The sequence below is a fragment of the Leuresthes tenuis genome, unplaced genomic scaffold, assembly GCF_036924035.1.
Source record: "Leuresthes tenuis unplaced genomic scaffold, fLeuTen1.0.hap1 SCAF_16, whole genome shotgun sequence".
NCBI classification, from domain to species: Eukaryota; Metazoa; Chordata; class Actinopteri; order Atheriniformes; family Atherinopsidae; genus Leuresthes; species Leuresthes tenuis.
In genome coordinates, this window is record NW_027325370.1 from 14,279,538 (window position 1) to 14,301,898 (window position 22,361).

Below are 22,361 nucleotides of genomic sequence, written 5' to 3' on the forward strand. Positions count from 1 at the left end.
CTACTTGGGTGCAACTCTGAATGGTGCTCAGACAGTGGATGCACCAGCACAAAAGGCGGTGTGTGGCTAACATGATCACATCAGTCATCAAAAGCCTCCAGATGAATAGAGCACTGAAATGACGGTCTATTTTTTTGCTAACTATGAAAACATCTATGGTAACATACTGTTCAGAAGAATTTTTTCGGGTCACTGTGTAAAATTACAGATTTAGAGAATCACAGCCGAACAACTGGTTTACCGGAATTAGTAAAGTCCTGATTATAAGTTTAATAAGTTGCTCGATATCTGCAAGCAACAGAAAACTGGCAATTAAACAGGGAACAGAGCAGCTGCCTTAAAGTGAGATTAGATCTCATTTGGGGACAGATTTTCAATCAAAATGCCAGAACAATTTAGTCAAAATAGCATTTGGATGTGGGTGTACTCCACGTCTCACAGCTCTGATAGGCGCTAGCTCCCACGAACTAGAACAACAAGGTCAAGAAAATCTATGGATGGATAGATTTTCCATGAGTATGACATGATTAACTTATGCCTATGAGGCTCTTTTTAATAGTGTGGAAACTAATGACTGTTAGAAAGGAAATATCAACGATAAAGATTTTCAAACTGTGAGTTTGGAGTGAAGGAAATCCTGTTTTAAACCAAATCAGGATTATTTCTGAATCTTAAATAATCGTATTCATGTGTCTAAACCTAATTGAACTGCAAGTGAAAACAAGAGTGAACAGTGAAAAGTAAACGGAGAACAAAAAACTAAATAACTTGACCTGATCTCAAAACTCAGCTCATTATTCAAAGTCACGACAAGGAGCTAAGACTTACAGAGCAGATACTGACTAAGGTCTGTGATTTAGTGATAAACATACCACCGTGGATTCATTGTGTTAACTGGTGTCTGAACTGTCCTGCAGGCCACTGAATATTATTTTGGGTAGATATACTTATCATAATGGCATGTCAAAACAAATAGATCAGTGAATGAGACAGTGGTATCTATTCAATGGATGACATGCTACTAATTCCACAAAGAGGCAAGACAATAAGCTCTGATTAAGCTTTATCACTTGAGCCACCAGTTAATAACAGTTTTGTTTATGTGCTGACATTGTTAAACTTTGCGAGCGAAGAAGCAAAATCCTTATCAGACACAGGCTTTGTTACATTTTAATCAGACAGAGATGTACTCATGTAGGCTTTAAAAATTGGTCACAGGAAGCGTTTGCTTCCTTTGTGATGTTTCTTAGATTTCTTCAGCCAAGCTCTCTATTATGTGCTTCATCTGAAACAAAGAAAAGAAGAGGGAAGAAAATGAAAAGCATTGCTGCATTGATTTTATAAGCAGCCATTTTCTCCTTGTGCAGCCTGCAAAAAAAGAAAATAAAATTGTTCGTGTATATATAAAAAAAAACAACAGATAGATATATCAGACTCAAGCATAGAAAGCACCGAAGACATTTGTAAGAGTAGGTAAGTGTGAACACAAACATAATAAGCAAACACTCATTACCTCTGTCCATGTAATGTGCCCAACTAGTCGTCCTTTGTCTGTCACAAACAAGGTCTGAGCTCCAACTAAAGACAGTATACTGTGAGCCTGGAACAGCAGAAGTAAAACAATCTGAAGCAACAAATTTTGAAATATTTAAAAAGGCTTATCGGTTTCAGAAATGTGCCCACTGATTTTCTTTGATAAGAAAGTGCATAAGCTTCTAACATGATGTCATTAATGACTGCTTTTTTTTGTCTTTCACTTTTTGACCACTTGAGGTCAGTGTAAAGAAAATGTCAACACAATAGCGTGTAAAGTGGGGTTTTATTGCTGAGACCAGCTGCCGGCTGTGGTTGAAATGATGCAGCTGGAGTGAACAGTAAATTTATGGGCCATACAGCTGAGAAAATGAACGGACACTAGCTATGAAGCCAAAAAAAGCTGTGCTGTGCTGCAGATATATGCAATAATTCTCTGTACACTCATCACTGTGACTGACGTCTTTCACACTCTCACTGTTTTCGTGTAAATGTCTATCAAAGCTGCTTTGAGTACAGCTGACAGCATGGAACAGGAACATAAACTCGTCACCTGACCAAAGTGGTGCTTGATCAGGAGCGTTAGCTTTTGGATACCTCCAAGATATAACATCTGAATGTACAGGGACTCCCAAGCTGATTAGATAACAGTTGCTGGATACATCGCCATGACAAAGCGTAAAAAAACATTTGGAAAGCATTATGTGTATAACCATATTTTCCTTACCTTAATCAAGTACTTTTAATGTATAAGAAGATGAACAGTAGTGGAGTGAAGGAAGTAAAAAAAAAAAGGCAGAAAAAGGAAAATCAAAAACAGCAGTGTCAGGGTTGTATCCCCCTCCTCCTCTCCTGCCTCCGGTGTTAGGGTTTGTTAAGCATCAACACAGAGCCATTAAAAAGTTATGTTAGTGGTATTTCACTCTTCTGCAATATTTGCAATAACCTTCTCGAGTTTTGATGGGTCATACAGATGCCTATAGAAACGGACCTGCTTGGCTTACCATTTTTAAATATGCTGCTCATCCTGCAAGCAGCAAGCTAGAAATGTGGCTGTACCACAGCTGTGCTGCATAACCCAGCATGTAGTTTCATCATGTAGTTTTCATTGAGTTTTCCTGACACACAAACAGGAAAAACAAATGCAGAGAAAAGATAGCTCCACCTCAGCAGATGACGTAAACTTAAGAGAAGTCCCTCTTAACTAAAAGCCACACTGCTCTGTTTAAAGTTTTTTCTTTGCACTTTCTTATGGTTTTCTGCCCCAAAAGCAGAACTTTTGAGGAGCACTGAGTTCTGCCCATTATAGGCTTCCGCAATGGGCACAATTAGAAGAGAAATGGAGTTATGGAGGGGGCAGGCCTTAAATTATTATATTGCTAAATGATCTCATATCAGTGAGCAGATGAAATACGGGGCTGCATGAGGGGCTCACGGAACATATATGATGATATTTTTCACGCAAAGCTCCTCCAGTAGTATTCGAGAATAATATTGGAGCTTTGCGTGGGAATTAGTCTAATTGTTTTATTTTAAATCAGAGATCAGCGTCAGTTAGTGAACATCATTTTTGGAAGATTATTGCAAAACTTTACCTGCTAAAAGTATTCTAGTCTTTATGCTAAGTTTGGCTAATTTTCTCAAGTGACAGCTTTATAATCAACAGAGGTAACACTCTCAAGTCTGTGCTTATTATATTTCCCACTGTTGTGTTTTGCATCTCCATACCTCCTCAACTGTATTGTGAGGCGATAGCAGGACTGAGGTTGGGTGAATGCTGCAGACATCATCTAGATTTTCCTCCAGACCCTGAAAAGAACAGTTCAAACATCACAGGCATTCATGTTACGGGGTAGTATTAGTATTATATGTTGCTATCCACTTAAAAAATCAATCTTATACCTATCTATGCATTCATTCTTGGTCATAGCTGCCATCCCATGAATCTGTTTTGGAAAGCCATTTCTTTATAAGGTGCTCTATTTTCCTCAAGTATTTTCCTCTGATTTGATGATCCTTTCAAATAGCTGGGAGCTGTATTGAATCGAGCTTTTATATCAGGTAGGTCGTTTTCTGTCTGTGCATTTTTCTACCATCATCTTTTTTTTGTCAAAATGTTTTTAAAGACATGATCTGCTTTTCAAATAGCTGCTTTCTCTCAACTCTGCAGGTAGCTGTGCATTTCTACGCAACCTTTTACCTGAGTCGAACAGTGACGCAGGTACATCTGCAGCTCTGATCGCAGAACAAAGCCCAGTAAAATCTGTGACTCTTCAACAGAAAAGAAAATCGGAAGTCAGGTTTTTATTTGCCACAGTTGGTGCTACAGTTTAAGACGTGTGTGCAGCTGTCTAGTGATTTTTAGTTGTGTGTTCCAAACATATTCAGAATTCATCCATGTGATTGTTGCTGAAAGGCTCAGTCAATTGACCATTTTCTCAAAATTGCTACTTCCTCAGTGAGGCACTATCACACTGGTGAACTGCTCTAACCTTTAAAACAGTTTATCATAATGTCTCCCCATCTTTTTCATCTTTTCTCTTCAGTGGTTCTATGCTAGGCCATAACAATGACCATTATGCTGATGACATTTTATCAAAAATTCAAGGGATTTGCGTCAGCACTAGAGTATCCATAAGTGTATTTGTTTTTTTTATGAGAATACTAAGTTGAAATACTGATGACATTGCAAGCATACCGTGCGAGTCCACCACAGGGATTTGTGCATCAGTGCAGGTGTTGACAGCAAGCTGAACATCTGCTGGCCCAGCTGCTTTCTGAAGCCACACTGACTTCACTCCCAAAACCTGCCCAACTAGTGTGGAGGGAAGCCTGAAGAAGAAACAAATTGTGTCACACTAGACATATAAACAAACTGGGATGGTTATAAAAGTGACACCACAGTCTTATGCTTCATGTTGTATAATACAAGTTTGAAGCTCAGACACCAAAGACCCTGAAGTTAGGGTAATCACAGCTTGAAATAACAACAGATTACAAGTGACATGACACTTCTAAAAATGATTGATAAATAGTGAGTGATAATCTGGTACACAATAAAGTTCTGAAACCTCTTTTGGGCAAGAAACAGATTAATTGTTCATGTAATTTCAAACCATATAATCTTCAGCCACAACATCCATGAATTACCTCTTATTCATATCTTCTGTTAGTGATTTAACTGAGTCAGCTTTTATAAGAAATAGTGAGTAAAATAGCTGATCACAATTAAAAATGTCAACAATTCCTTTAAATGCCTAGTCTGTACCTAGTACCTGTACCGTAGTTGATTAGGCGGGGCGAAGGGACAGCAAGAAAGGTTTTCTTTTTAGGTGGTAGCAGCTTTAAGTTCACATTTGCATCAAGTAATAGAAAGAAAATTAAAATTCTAGTGAGTGCATGTGAGTACCATCTTGTGCTGCCACAACACTAACAGACACACAAGCACACAGGAATGTCAGGTTAACCAGGCGGTGGGTTGTTATAATTGCAAGGATTCTTAATTCGTTCCAGTGTATCAGTCATAATTTAAGTGGCTGCTCGAAATGTATCGTCACACCTATTCTGTTGCCGTGACTGACAAGTTTAAAGAAGGTGACAGTATTTTGGACGTTAGTCTTTGAGTTATTTAGTCATAAATGGAAATGCTGACGACAAGTTTAAGTAAGTCTTAAATCAAAAGTCAGGATATCACTCACTTTACTGGAGTTGATGACCTCTCAAACTAATTTGATGGCATCCATCTATCAGTTGTTGACTCAAATCTGCTTGACCTGGAGTCCCATTTTTAAGATTCATAGTTTTAGATTTTGAAGAGCAGCATAATTTCGAATACACAGTGTTCATAAAACCATTCAGTTTTTACTATGGAGCACAGTCTAGATGGCCACACAACAGTGACAGTTTTACCAAATTTGGCACTTTCCATGTGGCAATTTTCTTCTACTAACCTCGGACATGCCTTCACCAAAGAGGGAAGGTGTGGAAGCCTTTTACTGATAGAAAGGGCATCATAGAAAGATGGGCGGCTCCCAGAGCGTGCCAGGGCATTGGCCAGCAGAGTGCACAGGAGGATGGGGACAGCATGACTGAACTGACCAGTTAACTCAACAGCCAGGAGAACCGGGGACAGTGTATGAGTTACAGCACCGGAAAAGGCGGCTGCGCCTACAAAATAGGTAACGTGCTTAAGATGAATAATGGTGATGGAAACAATATTATTTTGATCAGTTTCTGTTCTTAAGTGTTAACTTTATCACCTCATACATTTGTGTTAAAAGTTTTCTTTTGGATATCATGCAGGTTGATTGATAGCATTGTTAGATATTGCAACATTTAAGAAAATTATATTAGTTTTAAAGAGTTTTCTTCATCCTAATATGAAACACAATAGTTTTCTGTAATAAGATTATTAATGGATCACATTCAGAGATCAAATGTTACTTGTAAGAAAAATACATTTGTTCTGAGCAGATTATGTACAAAATTTGAAAATAGTTACCCAGATTTAAACTGGTTGATACAACATCCACAACTCACTGTGATACATTAAAGAGAGAAATTAATACCCCAGGTGCACTGCCCAGATTAGACTACACATCAGCCTTTTGTATCATCACAAACAAGATATTGATCAGGTTTTTCTACCAGCAAGTGCATATCCTCCAGGATTTACAGATTTCCATTGCTGGCCTAAAATCACTTCAGTGGAGGACAGATAAGCCACTCCTTCGCCAAGCAAACGGCCTATAGCTGCCCCTAGAGAAAAAGAACCAAGACAAATGAGAAGGGTTTCTATATCAATGCATGTATTTCATTTTCACATACCAGAAAAAAGATCTGCAGTTTTTACATTCTAGGAGGATGATGCAGTGACTCATGCTTGTCATGCTTAAATGCACATATTCTTCTACAAAAAGCTTATTTAAGTTCTGTCTTGTCACTCACCATAGACAAATACTGGCATGAAATATCCAGCTGGCAGAGGCAGAGTGCAGGCGAGGACCAACATCCACATCTCAGAAACAACAACAAAGAGACAGACTGTCAAATCTCTGCAGCTCTACTGGCAAACGCATCATAACAGATGAGTCACCGTCAGAGTGCCTGAGCAGGGAACCGCTTGCACTGCTCTCAGTAAATGTTGATTTAGTCCTTTTATGTTTTTTTAATTACATGTGATGGAAACAGCATAAAGTGATCCTGAAAAACAAGTAGTCTGCATGTAATGCTTTTGAGGTGCTTTGCGTTACCAGATATAAAAAAACGCTTCCATTCTAACCTATTTTTACTGCAACAAAGATTTTTCTTTGAGCTCAAATGGCTGATGAGATTCTTGATAAATGCTAAGTTATTTCCAGGCAGACTGCTGAGATTTCATGCTGATAAAAGTCACAAAATTGTTCCTTCTACTTTCAGCATTGCTGAGTGAGCATCAGGCAAAACAAAACTTCAGCCTTGAAAGGTCAACTGCCTTTTGTTTGCTGAATCTGTTGTAAAAATGTCAATTACAATTCGTTAATTTTGAGTCATCGTGACAAAGAAGGTCGGCAGAAGATAAAATTTGTTTGTTGACATTTCTAATATTTGTACCTTCATGAGCAGAAAGAAAGCCAGAGAGTGGAAGATGGAAATCCCTGATGAGTTCCACTCCAACAAAGGCTCCAGTTGCACAGATGCATTGTGGGATGGAGAGCTCCACTGCCTGCTATCCAGTAGAGAGCCAAGGAGCTGCTTCATGGTGTACTATGCAACCGAAAAATTATATTTGGATTAAAGTAAAGCTGGTATGAAACAAACAAAAAAAACCCATAAAGGTGTGATGTTTTTGTGTGATGTTATTTTGTGTTTCTTTCTGTGGAGAAATGTCAACAAAAGACCTAAATTAACAGTCACCTTTAAAAATTTGCAGATTTTTATACTGAGTCATAATTTAATCTGTTCCTATTGAAATCATAAATCTTCAAAAATACACTCCACATTTTAACTTCAGTGAGGGCTTGATGGAGGCTGGAAAATGTTTTTTAGCTAATTTGGCAACACAATTTGCTAATCAAAGCTTTGTAAAAAAATAAGAGGATAGAATATGAGAACATCACATAGTCGAAGGATGAATTGGTTGCACACAGAATGGTGACTAGAATTGAAGATAGTATATAAAGAACTATCTTCTAACAAAAAGATGTCAACCATGGTGCCCAGCGTAACCCAAATAAAGAAAATGATTCAGCGGTTTCAATCTGGGATTACATTAAGAGGCAAATAGTGCAACTATTGTGAACTATTTGTCAGATGTGGATTCAAATACATGTTAATGCAATATTCACAGCAAAGCAGTAGATCAGCATACACTGGACCGGCCAAAAATAAACTTTATTGTGAGGAAGAATCATGTCTCTTAGACAACAGTGGAGGTCTTTGGTTCAGTTGATGAGGTTTTCATGAAGAGAAACAAAAGTTAGCTCCAATCTTATCCATAGACACATAAAAGCGAGGTACAAGACTGGTACACGGGAATAAAACTGATTAAGATATGAATAAGATAAGCTTTTAAATGCTGCTGATGCTCACTTTAGAAGCCATGTATTGACCAGAAGAGTAGGGGAACGTCAGCGATGCCAGAAAGAAGACCACCAGGCCAGAGTAAAGACCCTTTCTGCAGAGAGGTTTCCAAAAGCACACATATTTAGAAAATTCTAGGTGAAATTTTGATGGATTTTTATTAGTTAGGTTCTCTGTACATTTGAAGGGAATTCAAATAAGAAATAGATTTACTAATACAGGATAAGCACAATCACTAAGGATTCTTAGACCATACAAATGTTGCTAGGGAAGGTTCTGTAGATGACTCATCAATGCACCATAATCTGGCATTCACAGTAAAAAGAGCTCTCACTCTGTCGTCAGCATCTTGATGAAGACTGGGCTCGTTTTGGTAAAATGCAGGATCCACCGATGGCAGAAAAGATAGCAGCAGCTCACAGTCCCACACAGCAGCCTATTTCCACACAATCCAGAATGAAAAACCAGAGGCTCGTGTTAATCCGGGCAGTGATAGATGATGGGGAAGTCATTAGACTTGAGAAAGCAAGGGAGAAGTGACCAGGATATGATTAGAGTAGGAAAGTAAATGCCAATCAGAATAGAAAGAAAAGACAGCAGACCTGCTTTTAATTGTGACAGACATTAACATGAACACCAAATGGCAGTTTTTATTAGGAAGACTTGTTTAACCACACAGATTGTGACAAAATAAACTCACCCAAGAAAAGCAAACAGCAGAATCTCCATTGGGTAGAAAGGCAAAGCGGTGGGGAAATTAGTTTTGAACAAAGCCTGAAGAGTCTCTGTGGACACAAAACAAATTGGATCATCACTCTGGTTTCTACCAGCCTTTCATGATCTAATATTTCTGCACGTTATTGCATTGGGACTTAGATTGAATTTGCACTCAACTTAAATGCCTCTCATAATTTTCCAAAAGCAGATTTTCCCAGTCATTTCAATGGCAGGTAATTGGATCACTATCAACGTTGCTGACAAATGAAACAATCAAAGCACTACATTTGCCTGAAAGTCTGTATTTACCTTGAAGCATGAGATTTTCAAACGAGCAAAGAGAATAAGACATAACATTGGGCCTTCTATAATTTGCTTGGTTTGTCGTATGACTAAAGTAAAAACAATAATCATATTCCAGTTGTTTGGTCTATTCCATAACAATAGGCCTAAACCTGTAAGTTCCATCCTAGTCTCGCCAGGGAATGTATGTAGTTTTGTGGTTTTCCACATGTCCAAAATGTAGCAGCGTTACCATGAAGGCATAGAAATCGTGAGATGCAACATTTTTTGGTTGTTTAATATCACATTTATGGCAGTTTCATGTAAAACTAAATGTCAGCATGTTACAATTTACAAAGAAAAACAATGGCATGTAATGTTATTAAGGTCTTGAAAATGTTTTTATTTTACCGTTTTTGATCTGTGTGACAGTGTCACGCAATGCAACATGTATGCATTTTACAATTTTCAAAGACAGACAGACATATAATGATTCTATATGCTACATTCATGTGCTGCATTAAGTGCAGTGGAACCAACAAAGCGACTCCGCTGCATGTTAGTAATATTCTTGAAAACCTCTATGAAAATTCATTGAATCTTACAATTTCTCCAAGCTTGATATTAAAAATACTTCTTTAGTTATAGATTTTTTTAATGTTTGATCTCATAGCTAAAATGTAAGTTTCTCTGTTTTTTTAACATTTCACTGAGAGGGCAAAACTTCAAAAATGTATGATTAAATAAATATTTAGAGAAGACGTTATAGACTTTTAAGATCAGAGGCACTGACATATTGCAACTACATCTCCCAACTTTGAGATTTGATACAGAAGCATTTCTCCAAACTTTTGGAAGTTAGCACAAAACTTGAAAGCACACAAATGTCAAAAATGCCATTTTATGCTGCAGCATTAAGCTTTCCCATGATATAAATTAAACAGTTCTCAAAAAGTAGAGGTAAGAGGTGTGTATTACTTTTACCCATACACTGTAGATGGCATGCAAATCAACACTTCATTAACATGTCCAATGTAATATTATTGGGTTTGTTGTCCTTTTATTGCTAAAGGTTCATGATATCAGTAACTGTAAAGTGAACTGTTTCCTTGTTGACCATGAGGGGGCGAGTGCTGATCAGTGCATCCATTACCTCCATCTCCACTCCACACCGAGAACAGACGGAAGGTCAGCGCCCCGAGGGCTGCTGAGAAGAAACATGGGCAGTAATGCTTCAGGGCGAAATGCGAGCACATCACCTCCACACTGAACAACACACCTACACCACCAGAAGACAAATAAGTAACAGCTTAACTCTTGAAACAGCTGCAATAACCTATTTGACTATTGACCAAAAAAAAAAAAAAAAGATAAAGCCATAGATTTAGATTTAGATTTAGATTGCACATTATTATTTTCATTTCACCATATTTGAGTGATTGAGTCCTTAAATGTTTATGGTTTACTGGGGGTGAGTACTGGTTGTTGAACAGTCTGACAGCAGCAGGCAGCATATCCATGTACGGTATTTCAAGTATTAATAGGCAGTCAGAGATTTTATGTTAATTGTGATATTTTGAGTTATTTGAAAGATGCAAAGGAGAAGAAAAACAGAGGTGAGGAGCTCAGTGAGTGTGGCGGTGATCAAAAGAGGAAGGTGTGCAAGAGGTTGAACAGATGAACAGGGGGAGCAGAGGTGTGGGGGAGGATAATAAAACAGAGAGCAACTTTGTGAAGCGTGCAGAAGGGAAGTCAAAGATAAGAATGCATTAACCAGCAGACTGGAATGAAATAAACAGACACAGCATGATAACATTTTTTTAAAAGCACTAAAGGCTGTTTAATTCATGTACATGGTCATGCCACCTCTTTCCTTTACTGGCTCTCACCACTGATGGGAGCTCCGAAGCAGCTGGCCACCCCGACAGCAGCAGCTACAACCAATATTTCTGCATCTCCTGTCTCCTAGAAGACATGCTTGTTGTAGTGTTTAGTCTTATTACTGGCATTTTCATCCAACAGACAGTAACAGTGACATTTCTTCCAATTTTCATACTTATAGTTCTTGTATAAAATAATATTAGTGAAGTAGCTATACCTACTTCATTGTGCAAAGGGTTAGCAGTGGCTGGATTGTGGATTCATTTTTTTTCTCACATTTTTTGTTTCAGTACCCAGATACAAATCTTTTGAATGTCTATGAATCTCTTCCACATAATAATCTGGATTCATAATTACTGAATTTCCAGCCACATCTATTCAATTCAGTTCAGTTTTGCTAAGTTAGCTTCAAATCACAACAACTGTCGTTCCAAAGCACTTCAGAGACTGAGTCCAAATAAAGCCAATTATAATCCAATTCATTGTAATCCAGTTATAATCCAACGAAACAATTTAAGGGTTTTCATCACAAAATGTTATCTTGGTTCAAAGTCAAGATAATTTGGTCACTTCAGTTTTCAAGCTCAGACTTTATTGTTCATTTAGCACTGATCTGTTGTCATTTTGCAGCAACATACCAAGTCATGTGGATCCAGTGTTCACACTCACACAGAGCTGCTAAATGTTTCACAGCCTTCAACTTTGTCTGCCTGCAATTAAGCTCTGGACGTGTAGAGTCTGTTTTTTTTTTTCGTTAAAAGTTTAAGGACAGTAAACCTTAAAGGTAGGAAAACTATAAGAATTTGAAAATGGAATATATTTTGTGAAAATACTGATGCATATGGTTTATGTAAGGATAGATAAGAAAGGCTTCAAACTAATAACTTTACAATTACAAATGTAGGCAAAGTGTCCCTCGCTGTTGTTTACCTTCTTATTGCCTTTTATAAGAGTGCAGAGGTTGCCCAGATAGGCTCCTAACATGGTGGAAAGATGTACAAATGGACCCTGATTTTGAGACGGATATGTTAAACTCATGACACACACACAAACATATATAAATCAAACTGTATGTGGCTGCATCATTTGAAAATCAAGTATGCTGAGTCGTTTCTCACCACTTTGCCAAGGAAAACAGTGCTGCCGGCTGCCAGTGTACAGATAAGGCCCAGGAACTTGGTGAACATATTAGTGAGAGACAAGTAATGAGGCATTTTAATGCCATCCATCATGGTTCTTACCTCTGGTATCCCTGAGCCTGAGAAGAAGTAAAACAACATGACCCAGAGATTAATAAACCAATCAGAAAGTTGAAAACACCTGCAACATTTGAACAACTCATAGATTCCCCTTTATGGTCTCTGATACTGATAATAGCAGTTTACTCTCCTGAAATTTTAAAATTATATCACACTTGACTTTTTCTTAATAACATTTATTTCAGATAGGAAAGAGAGAAATGGAGGGATGGTAAAAACAAACTTCTAAGTTGCTGATCTGTTCCAAGATAGTACTGACAACGCAAACCAGGAAATGTGGCCTTACAAAGTCATGCTGGATAGACAGCTGTGTTCAGGTTGAGCTATACGTTTACAGTTTAGCCCCAAAATATTAATATCTTTTTTAGTTTATCAGTTTCAAACACCTTCTTATAATTGCTACTAAGCTTTTTGAATGTATCAAGTGGGATTTGGACCACTCCCTCGATATGATAGTGAGGTTTGAAGGCTTCTTGAAAAGGGTCTTTTAAGTTTCCTCAACAGAATCAGGATGGGGCTCAACTCTGGACTGTAGCTGGGTTCCTCCGAAATGTTAATAAATCTCTCTGATAAGCTATTTATCGAAGGGGTTCAATTCTGCCCAAGGCTAATTTTCTTTTTTATTTCTCTCATGATACCATTTACTTTGACAATGTTACTTAGCCTTTGACTGGATGGGGGGGGGGGGGGGGGCACAAACCATCATGTTCCCGTCACTTTACTTAGCAGTAGGGATGGTGGTAAATGCCTCTCTTTTCTATTTCCATTCATTGTCAAAGCAAGCTTTTGAAAAGGTTAGGTGAGCTTTTGTGTTCATTTCTTGGAGAGTGTCGGTGTCCATGGAGACCATCCTCGTGCAATGTCTGCTGGAGTGTATGCCTTAAATTTCTAGTACCAGAATGGTTAGGATTTATCTCTGGTGGTGATCCTTGGACCTTGTTATCAAAGAGGAATGACAGACCTCACAAAGCGACGGAGAAAAAAATCCTTCAAATCTAAAAGCTTTTAAAACTTTGCCACTGAATGCAGAGGAAAAACATGAATAATTCAAGATATGGTATGGTTTGAAGAAAAGTAAAAACTTTTCATTATTATTCCGAACACAATGTTTTACATCATGTTCATGCCTTTTCCATCCAGAAAAAAGAAAAAAACCTGCTGCAAATCAAAATTTGGCACCATTATAAATTTCTGCAATAACGTTAATAAGCATATTAATTGAAATTTTGACAGTTTTAAACTTTTGTAATCATGTATCCTTTTTAATGTAGCCATTGTGATGTTCCTTGAAATTTGTGTAATTAAATATTGTTTCATTTTTTGTTTCCGTATTTCCACTGCAGATTCAGGGAGTAATGCTGTCGGCAGAGAGAAAATAATTGATATGATATGGATATAGGCAGCTAACTATTGCTCCGGAAATAACAAAAAAGGAAAATATTTGTAGTAATTAATTCAGAAAAGTCAGGTCTTCATCCTGAGTGGCTGTTTCCTTTAAAAAATTTACTAAAAATCTAGAGTTTTCTGTGTGACTGTGAACAGACCTGTAGAGAACGGACAAATGTTGTGGGAGAAGGATGATGCAAAAGCACAGAGGCATGCTGGGTAGAGTGTCCAGCAGAGGAACTGCAGAAGAGTATTGCCCTCCAGGTTTAAATACAACCACTGGTGAGCTACAAGCGATATGAGAACATAAATGAATCACCATGTTTTTCTTTTTCTCACCTATTTGTGTATATTCTTGATATTTTTGAGTGTGTTTTGTCTGTGTCTACCTCTCAGCAACTTTGTTACAGTGAGGTCCATGAGGAAACTTAGGATGGCTGTCAAAATCCCCAGAGTTGCGTAGCCATACCACTCAATCCCACACACTGTTCCAGAGCAAAGCCTCAGCTTTAAAAGCCATTCTATGAACACAGAAATCCTCCAGTTAAATCTGTATCTGAGGCCTATGTGATGGCAGGAAATACCAATGATGCAGACTGTCAGACGACATACAGAGACATTTTCTAAGTAATGCAAAATTATGGAGCACAGGACAGTCCAAGTGCAAACTGCACCTAAAGAAAAGTTGTCTTTGGACTCTTTTTGGCCTTCCTAAAAGCTGCTATTCATCTGGTTGGTCAGCTTCCAAAAGCCTGCTGAGGGGCAGCACTCAGTTTGTGAGAACTGTGTCATGTCCTTCCTGATGTGCAGTTCTGAAAACTAACAGCAGTCCTTTAACACGATGCCTTGCATTTGATTGGATATAAACACTTCTCAAATCCCTGTACGATCATGTATCTTCGAACCTGAATCTGATCTAGAACATTACAGTGGACAGTACAAACATTCAAAGAAACAAAACTCACAACACGTATATTTTTGTAAGTATATTTTTGTAAGTATATTTTTGTATATTTCATACTTGTTACTTGCGTGATATGAACACAAAAATGCCGGCTGAGGTAGAAAACAATCTGCTGCCAGGAAATCCAATGGTAATGTAAAAGATTCCTCTCTATTGTCGTAAAATTACTGCGCAAACCACTTTACACATCTGTCTCACATTCGCATAGTTGTCATCCATCATTGTACACTGTAACTGTGGATTTAAAATAGTATCTTATTGTGTTGATTGACACGTGGAAACATACCAATAACGATTGTTCTTAGCTATTTACACTAAATTTACAGCCTTCTTGTGAAATCAATTACTGCCCCCAGTTACCAGACAAAATAAGATAGCTAATTCATCAGCATAGAATAGTATTTTCTGGCAAACAGACCCCACCCACTGTCACCATGACTGTAGAGGTTATCTTATTTGTCACACGTTACACAACATTACACAGTACATTAAAATCGTGTGGACTGATGGTTGGTTTTCTACTTTTTTATTTGTCTGAAAAAAGAAAAGTAATGTATGAGAATTTAATTCTGTTAGATCTAGATTGAAATTCATTATCTATCATTATTCGAAATAGCAATATATTGGTGTAGCTGGTAACAGTCTTTTATTGTTATTTAACAATAGCCTAATTTTTTTTTTTTTATATATTTTCCTGTATTTCACCCTCGGATATTCATGTCTATCTACAATAAGAGATCAGGTAAAATGGAGCACGTAAGCATATGATGGTGTATATCTTAAGATTAAATTTTTTCTGGCCACGTTAAACATGACCGTCCCCCGTGATATTTGACAATATCTCTTTCGGCTCCTGAAGTGAAAAGGCTTTAAGGATATCTGTTTCAGATGTGGTCAGATCCAAATAGCATGGGCAGATTTTTCTTTCTTTCTTTTTTTTTTTTTTTAAAGAAAATTAAAAATGAAAAAAAAAAGCCTGATCAACTGGAAAGCTGAAAAATAATAGACTGAAATCACAGAGCATGAAAAAACATCATAAGGTCACACAGGCATTTAAATCAAGGTATTACAAGATAACATCTAAAATAAGTAACTATGATTCATTATGGAGACAAGGCTGCCTGTCCTCTAACTTCTAATGCAGAAAATACATAGACATTGCATTACAGATTATCTTTTATCAGCAAAATCTTAAAGTATAGGGATTGTGATGCCCTTGAATGTCTAAATGATTTATCACTTGTCAGCGTAAGGTAAAAGAAAACTCTTTTATCATGCTATCATATGCATATTGAAGCTTGGCTATCAAATAGGTGCTCTCAGGTGAAATGAGTGTTTCTATTGATCATATTCCTCAGATTTTTCATGTCATTCTGACCTTTGACAGTTGCACGGGGCCCTCTGCATGGTTTCCATGGATCCAAAAGGAGCAGGTTCTTATTATGGGCTGTTTCCAATTGATTATATTGCTCCTGGATGTTGTTCTCCATGTCTGTTTCCTTCCGAGGAGATTTATCTGAGCTATTCAGTTTGCAGTGAAATGTGTCATAATGCCATGAATTAAGTTTCAAACAAGATGCCTTGATGAAAATAAAATACATGCATGTCAGTCAGGTAGACTTACCTTTTAGTCGTACTTGAAGAGTTATATCTGTTAGTATGGTCACATGTAAGTGTACTGTGGATCAGTTGGTAGGTGGCTGGTAACTGACCTCTGTTGGGGTATTTGCATAGAGATGATGGAGCAGTCACGGTTGAAAGCGTAGCTAATATTAACTCTTTCAAGGAACATTGGTAGATGCCCTTCATCTGCCTCGACTGCAGAGTTCGAGAAAAAAAAACGTTTTCATGTCAGATATTTCATAACACTTGCTGCTAACATACCATCAGCAGCAATACTAATGTAGCAACAGAAATTAATTAAGTATAACCATAGCACTGATCATATACTTAGAAAGCTATGCATTGTCAAGTCCAGATATTGTGGCCTATAGGGCTAGCATTCACTGTTTTCTTGTTCTCAAAAAAACTCTTGATGGAAATGTCATCAGGTATCTTTCTGTTAAAAAGGAGCTCTCGTCTCCACCATCGCCCCCTAGTCTTTGCTTGCTCATGATTGGGGACTGGATCGAACTAAAGATTCAGTGTCACTTTTTAGCTTCTTGAGCTACAAACTGGCATTAGGTGCATTATACTACAGCAGAGTTGGCTAATTTAGATTTCATTTGTCTTAATGAATTGGATTGAATCAGATTATATTTTGATTAAAGTGATTTGGATTATAATTGGATTTAATTTGATTTTTAACTGCTCTCGCCTGCTTGAGCGTTTGCATTTGGACAGTCCTGTCCTTTGTACTCACCCATGACGAAAGTTGTAGGCCATGGAGTGCAAAGAATGAACCTCATTTTTCTCATGTTTATTGTATAAATTAGCATTGTGAAAATATTGATTACAGCTTCTTTTTTTTCTGCAAATGGGTAGTGGATTTCTCATTTGAAACCTTAAATATCTTAAGCACTTTCTTTTTCTTGCTAGCAATATTTTCTTGCTTTGGTAAGCATTTTGCTACAAACCTTTGGCACCACTGATTGGTAGAGTAATATGATATGACTCAAAATATTGGTCCTCAGTGTTATTAGTGGTCAAGTTCTGCAGGTTAACTTGAACAGCTTGAGGCAGAAAAGTCTAGTCTAAAGATAACTGCAAAGAATTAAACAAGCTTCAGAAACAAGGAAGGGAATTACCGGTTTTATCATGATTATCTGTCCCCTGCTATTGCTATAAGTGTGATTAGCTTTTTACAGATCAGATTGTGATGAACGGAGGACGTTGCTCTGACCTTCCTGCCAGGGTTTGACTTCAAAGATCCTCTTTAAAAAAGTCCCCCGGGGGCAGAAATGACATTCAAATAGAGCAATTGTCATGGAACCACTAGATCTCTGACACTTTGCGAGAAATCAAGGTTTAGCTCTGGAAACCTGCAGAAGGTTAGGGAAATAATTGTTCAGATCCTGGATCAAACACACAGATGCATACACACACGTGTACACACACAGACTTTATATAAGCCATTAGTTAATGTTTATCTTCCTCAGCTATTCCTCCCATTTGTGCTTTCAATTAGCACCTGTGTTATTTTTAGAGATTTAAAGTCTGCATGCTGTGAGTATCAAGCACACCATCTCTCACACATGCTTATATACACACACTCCAAATGCTTTTGTGAGTGTCAAACTTGTTTCCATGGGAACAGCACACGGAGACAACTGGAGAGTCAGATGACAATCATTTTAGAGGACCTGAGAAGTTCCCCCTCGGGTAAATAAGATAGCAAGTTCATGAAATCATGTAACACACGTTCCAAATCCCAAATTAGACGTTTGATTAAAGATTAAGCTGTACTTAAGAGCAAAAAGTCATAAGTTTGGTGTCCCAGTTTATCTTTAGTAAACTTTAGAAAGTCCACATGAAATACAAATTTGATCTGTAATAGAAACATTTCGGTGAACCAAAAGGGAAGTAAACTGGGACTAGTTCTGAAAATGACAACTTGCTGCATATTTGCTGTAATATTAGTAACTATCAAATTATAGTATGAACACTGTAAATAAATATACATGTACTGTATATGTCAAATAATGTGTTTTTTTAAGAGAGTGACTTTTTATAGAGTAGGGTTTATGCCATAAAGATTTTAATAACAGACTATTTATTGCAGGGATGACTATATAAGTTGTCATCCCTGCCATCTCAGTCTACCTGTTGGTAATCTTGCGCAACTGCAATCACAAATAATCTGCACACATTGACATCATGGGGACATGTCTTCATTATGGTAACAAATAGCAAGTCTGTACAAACAAAGAATGTATGCCCACATCCCCACCAAAAAAAAGGGGAGCAGGTGGTGGGCCAAGTAATGAGTAAACAATATGATGAGGTGCAGCAGTGCTTGAAATAACCCTTATTTGGTGCAATAGATGAGGTTAGATTGGAGCCCTGCAGTGCAGGAGCTGTTTGTTTTATTCTCTGACAAAAAGAAAGTCTCTGTAACGTGAGTTATTACACTTTAAAGGGAAAATAAATCACAATTGTCAGTATTTGTAATCACTGGGAGGAAACATTGGTGTTCAAGCAAGCTGGAGAGTGAGATGAAAATTAGAGCAAGGGGTCACAGTACACAAGTACAAAGCTGTACATATGAAAAAGCAGTAAATTAAAAAAATGAAGCTATTTGCCAATTGTTCCACCATGGTGAAGTTCTATAGCAAACATGAATATGCTAATACCTCCTAACAACCGTGTAAAAAGGAGTGCATTGCAGAGTTTGTGCTAAAATGCAACTGCCCACCTCTTTTCTTTGCCTGTGTAAATGTAACTGAGCTCTACCTGTTCAAACAGACGGGCAGACCAACAGCCTTTTGACTCAGGCAGACAACAGAGGGGAGAGAAGATGAGAGAAGCTGTCCAGAAATCCACCAGAATCTGGTCCACAGCACAACATTTTGCTATTTAATAATAAAGGTGCAAAAGTTTTCCTTTTTTTTTTGTTTTCCTCTCTGTTTTTTGTACTTCTGACAATGATCATAACTCTGTAAAGTAACTTAGTGCCATATGAAATAGCAGTTGGCTATTGCTTCACATTAAATAGACCCATAAAAATTGCACAATTGAAGGTCAGAGGGGTTGCAGGAGAGCATTACACACCTGACTGCCCAGTGGCAGAGTCAAGATTAAGTCCTGTCTTTTCTACTATTGCCTTCAAGTAACTTTACTTTTAAATGTCACTTTTGTGTTCAGTCATTTCCTTGCCCTTTCACTCAATGTTTCGTCTCTGTTTTGCACATTACAAACTGCTTCATAAAGTTTATGTATTAAAAACAAGATGTTTGAGGTTAGGTATTAAAAGTACTTGATTAACTGGATGGAGGCTCACACAAAAAAAACATGCTTGAGATTTATTTTTGGGGGGTTGTTGACAAATGTTCCTGTTGCACATTTTTGTGGTAAGACAGGCAGTTTGATAGAAGTTGGGAAAATAAGAGGAGGGGAGAGGCAGAGTCTCTGCATAAAAATGCCCCACCACTCACTTTTATTGCAACTGTGGATTAAGGGAGATCCTTTTTGAAAGATGTATGTTGTTTTTGAAGCAAAATATGTCTATGCTGAAGAAATGTTGGCTATTCATTTTTGGAACTGTGCTGGCAACACAAGCAGCCACACACTGAACCAAGGTCATACTGGTAACCATTTGCTAGATTTGCTTAAGTTTAAAAATATATATGCACAAACAGTTTATATAATCAGACACCTAGATCAGACACTTTTCCATATTTTCATTAGAACAATTTCGGTGCTCACATTTCTTTGGTCACTTTTTCCACAGTCAAATAATTTGTTAGTATTAAGTTAATATATTTTTCCTTTAGTTACCACTTCCTGGGATGTTGCCTCTGAAGTTGCCTGGCTTGCCAGTGAAAGAAGTACAGATTCCTTAAATCTGTTTGAGTAGGCTTGATACCTAATTGGAATGTATCAAGTTCTTCAAGCAGTACAGTGAAGGTTTTGGTTTTTCAAGTGCATTTTTGATTTTCTTTTCTTTTTTTTTCCTGTTTGTTTTTGTTTTGTTTTATTGTCATAAATTACTACTTAGCATCGTACTGATCAGTTTTGGTGTTGGTTTAGTTTATTTAAGTGGTTAGTTTATTTCCCCATTATGTGTCTGAATGGCCTAATCAGCCAGTACATATGTTCCCCTCATGTGTCAGGTAGTGCTTGAGTTTGCTTTCTTGGTATCTGAGTTGAAGTTTATATTGTTGACCTCTTTAATAGGTCCAAATATGATTGTCATAGAACTTCATGTTCTTTTGGTTTGTAAAAAAAAAGTGAGAGCTGTATTCTCTAATCCCCTGTGTCTCTCTGGTCTGTCTCCACAGTCTCTGAAGGAACAATGGAATGACAGAACAAATTTAGGTTAAGTTTAGTGCATAAGATGGAGAAAAATTATTTCTAAAAAGAAGAATCAAAAGAAGAAGATGAACTGGATCAGTAAATCTGATCCAGTAGGAATCCATGTCATCTCACCCCTGAGTCAACTCTATTTCTGTGTGTTTGTGTGTGTGTTCCATCTGGGCCCACACGCAGTAATACACACAGTCATATGTCATAAACGTCAGAGGAACGGAAACTTTCTCTAACCGTAGTTACAGTAAGTACCAACCTAACCACAGAAAAAGCATGTATCCTGGTTTTAACCTCATGCAGTAGGTATGTGTTCATTTCCATTCGCTTGACCTACATGTATGAATGCCTTAAGGTGGCAGTCACACTGGACTTCTGATTGAAGATGTGAAGCTATGATCTGTTGAGCTTCCCAACATAAGCCTTTAAAATCTGGAGCTTCTTTAAATCTCGTGTTTGTTGCTATGTTACCATGATGACCTTCCTTAATATGCTTTCTTACATTACTTCAAATAGCTCTTTTCTTAATAAAATTAAACAATTTAGGTTCTTACCAATTTCAAATTTGTATAACAACATGCTGTATCATTTGAGTGAGACAAATGGTACATATTATTTTTAAGTTTCATTGTCTGAACTGGTGACCCGCCTTTCAAAAAACTTTAAAATGACAGCTTAATTTAAGGCTGCAACAATGCTGCCTGTCTCTGTTGCCTCTGCAGTGCTTGCCAGCCCCCCACCTCCACTTATTCTTTCATTTTTCCACTCGGCATTATTATCTCCTGTCATCGCCCCATCTGACAACCTGTCATCTTTGCCAAACTTCTGACATTTCTCCATAGGTGCTCATCTAATTCCTCCTAGTGGAGCTACATGCTCTGGAAGTAGCCTGGTCTTAAGCTTTATATTGTTGATACTACATGGCTGATTGATTTTAAGGATCTCATCATTTGCATTATCCAAGAAAATGGCCTTGATGGCAGCTCTATTAGATGTGCCCAACACTATAGTCACTGTGAACCAACAATATTACTGTTACCAGGGAGCTGAGGAGTCTCTGCGTAATCCCTGACTGGGAGGTGGTGAGTTGCTGGGCTGCATTTAGACCTTAAGTAGGGGGCTATGTGCTCTGTAGTGATAAGACTGGAATCAAATAATACTCTGTGGTGTCATTTGTAACATACAGTGATCTTTTAAACATCAAAATAAAAGAGGATTACCTTTGGCTGCAGACTGCTGCCACTTTTGGGATGATTACAATGGCAGGTATTTAATTAGGCTCTGGTGAAAATAGCTAATAAATCAATAGATATGTTGTCCATTTCTAAATTAAAAAACACCTACTGTTGACTAATATGAAAAAGCAGAAGTGATATACACAACATTATGGAGCCCACAAATGGATATTAATGGATTTGCTGTCAGTGGCATTAACTGGAGACAAGAGCAGTGAGTGTTTTCTAATCATGGTGGGCTGTGCTCTCCATGCAGTTATTAATAGCCACAAAGCAATGTCACCACTGTCCCCTGTCCCTCCTCATGGCTTTGTTTTCATGCACATTCTTTCCATCTTTGTTTTGCTCTTAACTTATCCTCGGAGATATGAGGTAAGACTCCTTTTTCTCTTTCCAGCTTGTTTTCTCACTTCATCCAATGCAGCAGGAGGAAACAGCATTTTATCTGTTAAGATCATTTGGTCCTAATGTTCTGTGCTTAATATATAAGGGACTGAATTAATAAACTAACGAGGGGAACAAAAATCCTCTCTAATGAAATCAGACCGTGTGGTGAAAACAGCGGACTTGATGTCATTT

At 37.6% G+C, this 22,361-nt stretch overlaps 1 protein-coding gene across 1 annotated transcript; it reads right to left on the reverse strand.

The window, feature by feature from the left end:
* Window positions 1-1,069: 1,069 nt before the first annotated feature.
* Window positions 1,070-16,245, reverse strand: clcnk (chloride channel K). The gene is made up of 20 exons (XM_072366994.1): window positions 16,208-16,245; window positions 15,962-16,104; window positions 14,009-14,140; window positions 13,778-13,906; window positions 12,093-12,232; window positions 11,905-11,982; window positions 10,983-11,058; window positions 10,247-10,372; window positions 8,795-8,879; window positions 8,429-8,530; window positions 8,104-8,188; window positions 7,126-7,278; window positions 6,481-6,550; window positions 6,181-6,291; window positions 5,484-5,700; window positions 4,232-4,365; window positions 3,734-3,804; window positions 3,262-3,342; window positions 1,514-1,600; window positions 1,070-1,285 (listed from the first exon to the last, which is right to left on the reverse strand). The coding sequence occupies exons 2-20, from the start codon at window positions 16,071-16,073 to the stop codon at window positions 1,247-1,249; spliced, it is 2,028 nt and encodes a 675-aa protein (XP_072223095.1). The 5' UTR covers window positions 16,074-16,104; window positions 16,208-16,245; the 3' UTR covers window positions 1,070-1,246.
* Between the last annotated feature and the right edge of the window lie 6,116 nt (window positions 16,246-22,361).

What these genes read in the sequence shown, in the direction of transcription:
- clcnk (XM_072366994.1), bottom strand. Translation starts at nt 16,073, where the DNA reads ATGGAGAACAACATCCAGGAGCAATATAATCAATTGGAAACAGCCCAT. An exon ending in TGTAACAAAGTTGCTGAGAG is followed by an intron (nt 13,907 to 14,008) that starts GTAGACACAGAC and finishes TATCGCTTGTAG; the next exon opens with CTCACCAGTGGTTGTATTTA. An exon ending in TTGGTGAAGGCATGTCCGAG is followed by an intron (nt 4,366 to 5,483) that starts GTTAGTAGAAGA and finishes TTTCTTCTTCAG; the next exon opens with GCTTCCCTCCACACTAGTTG.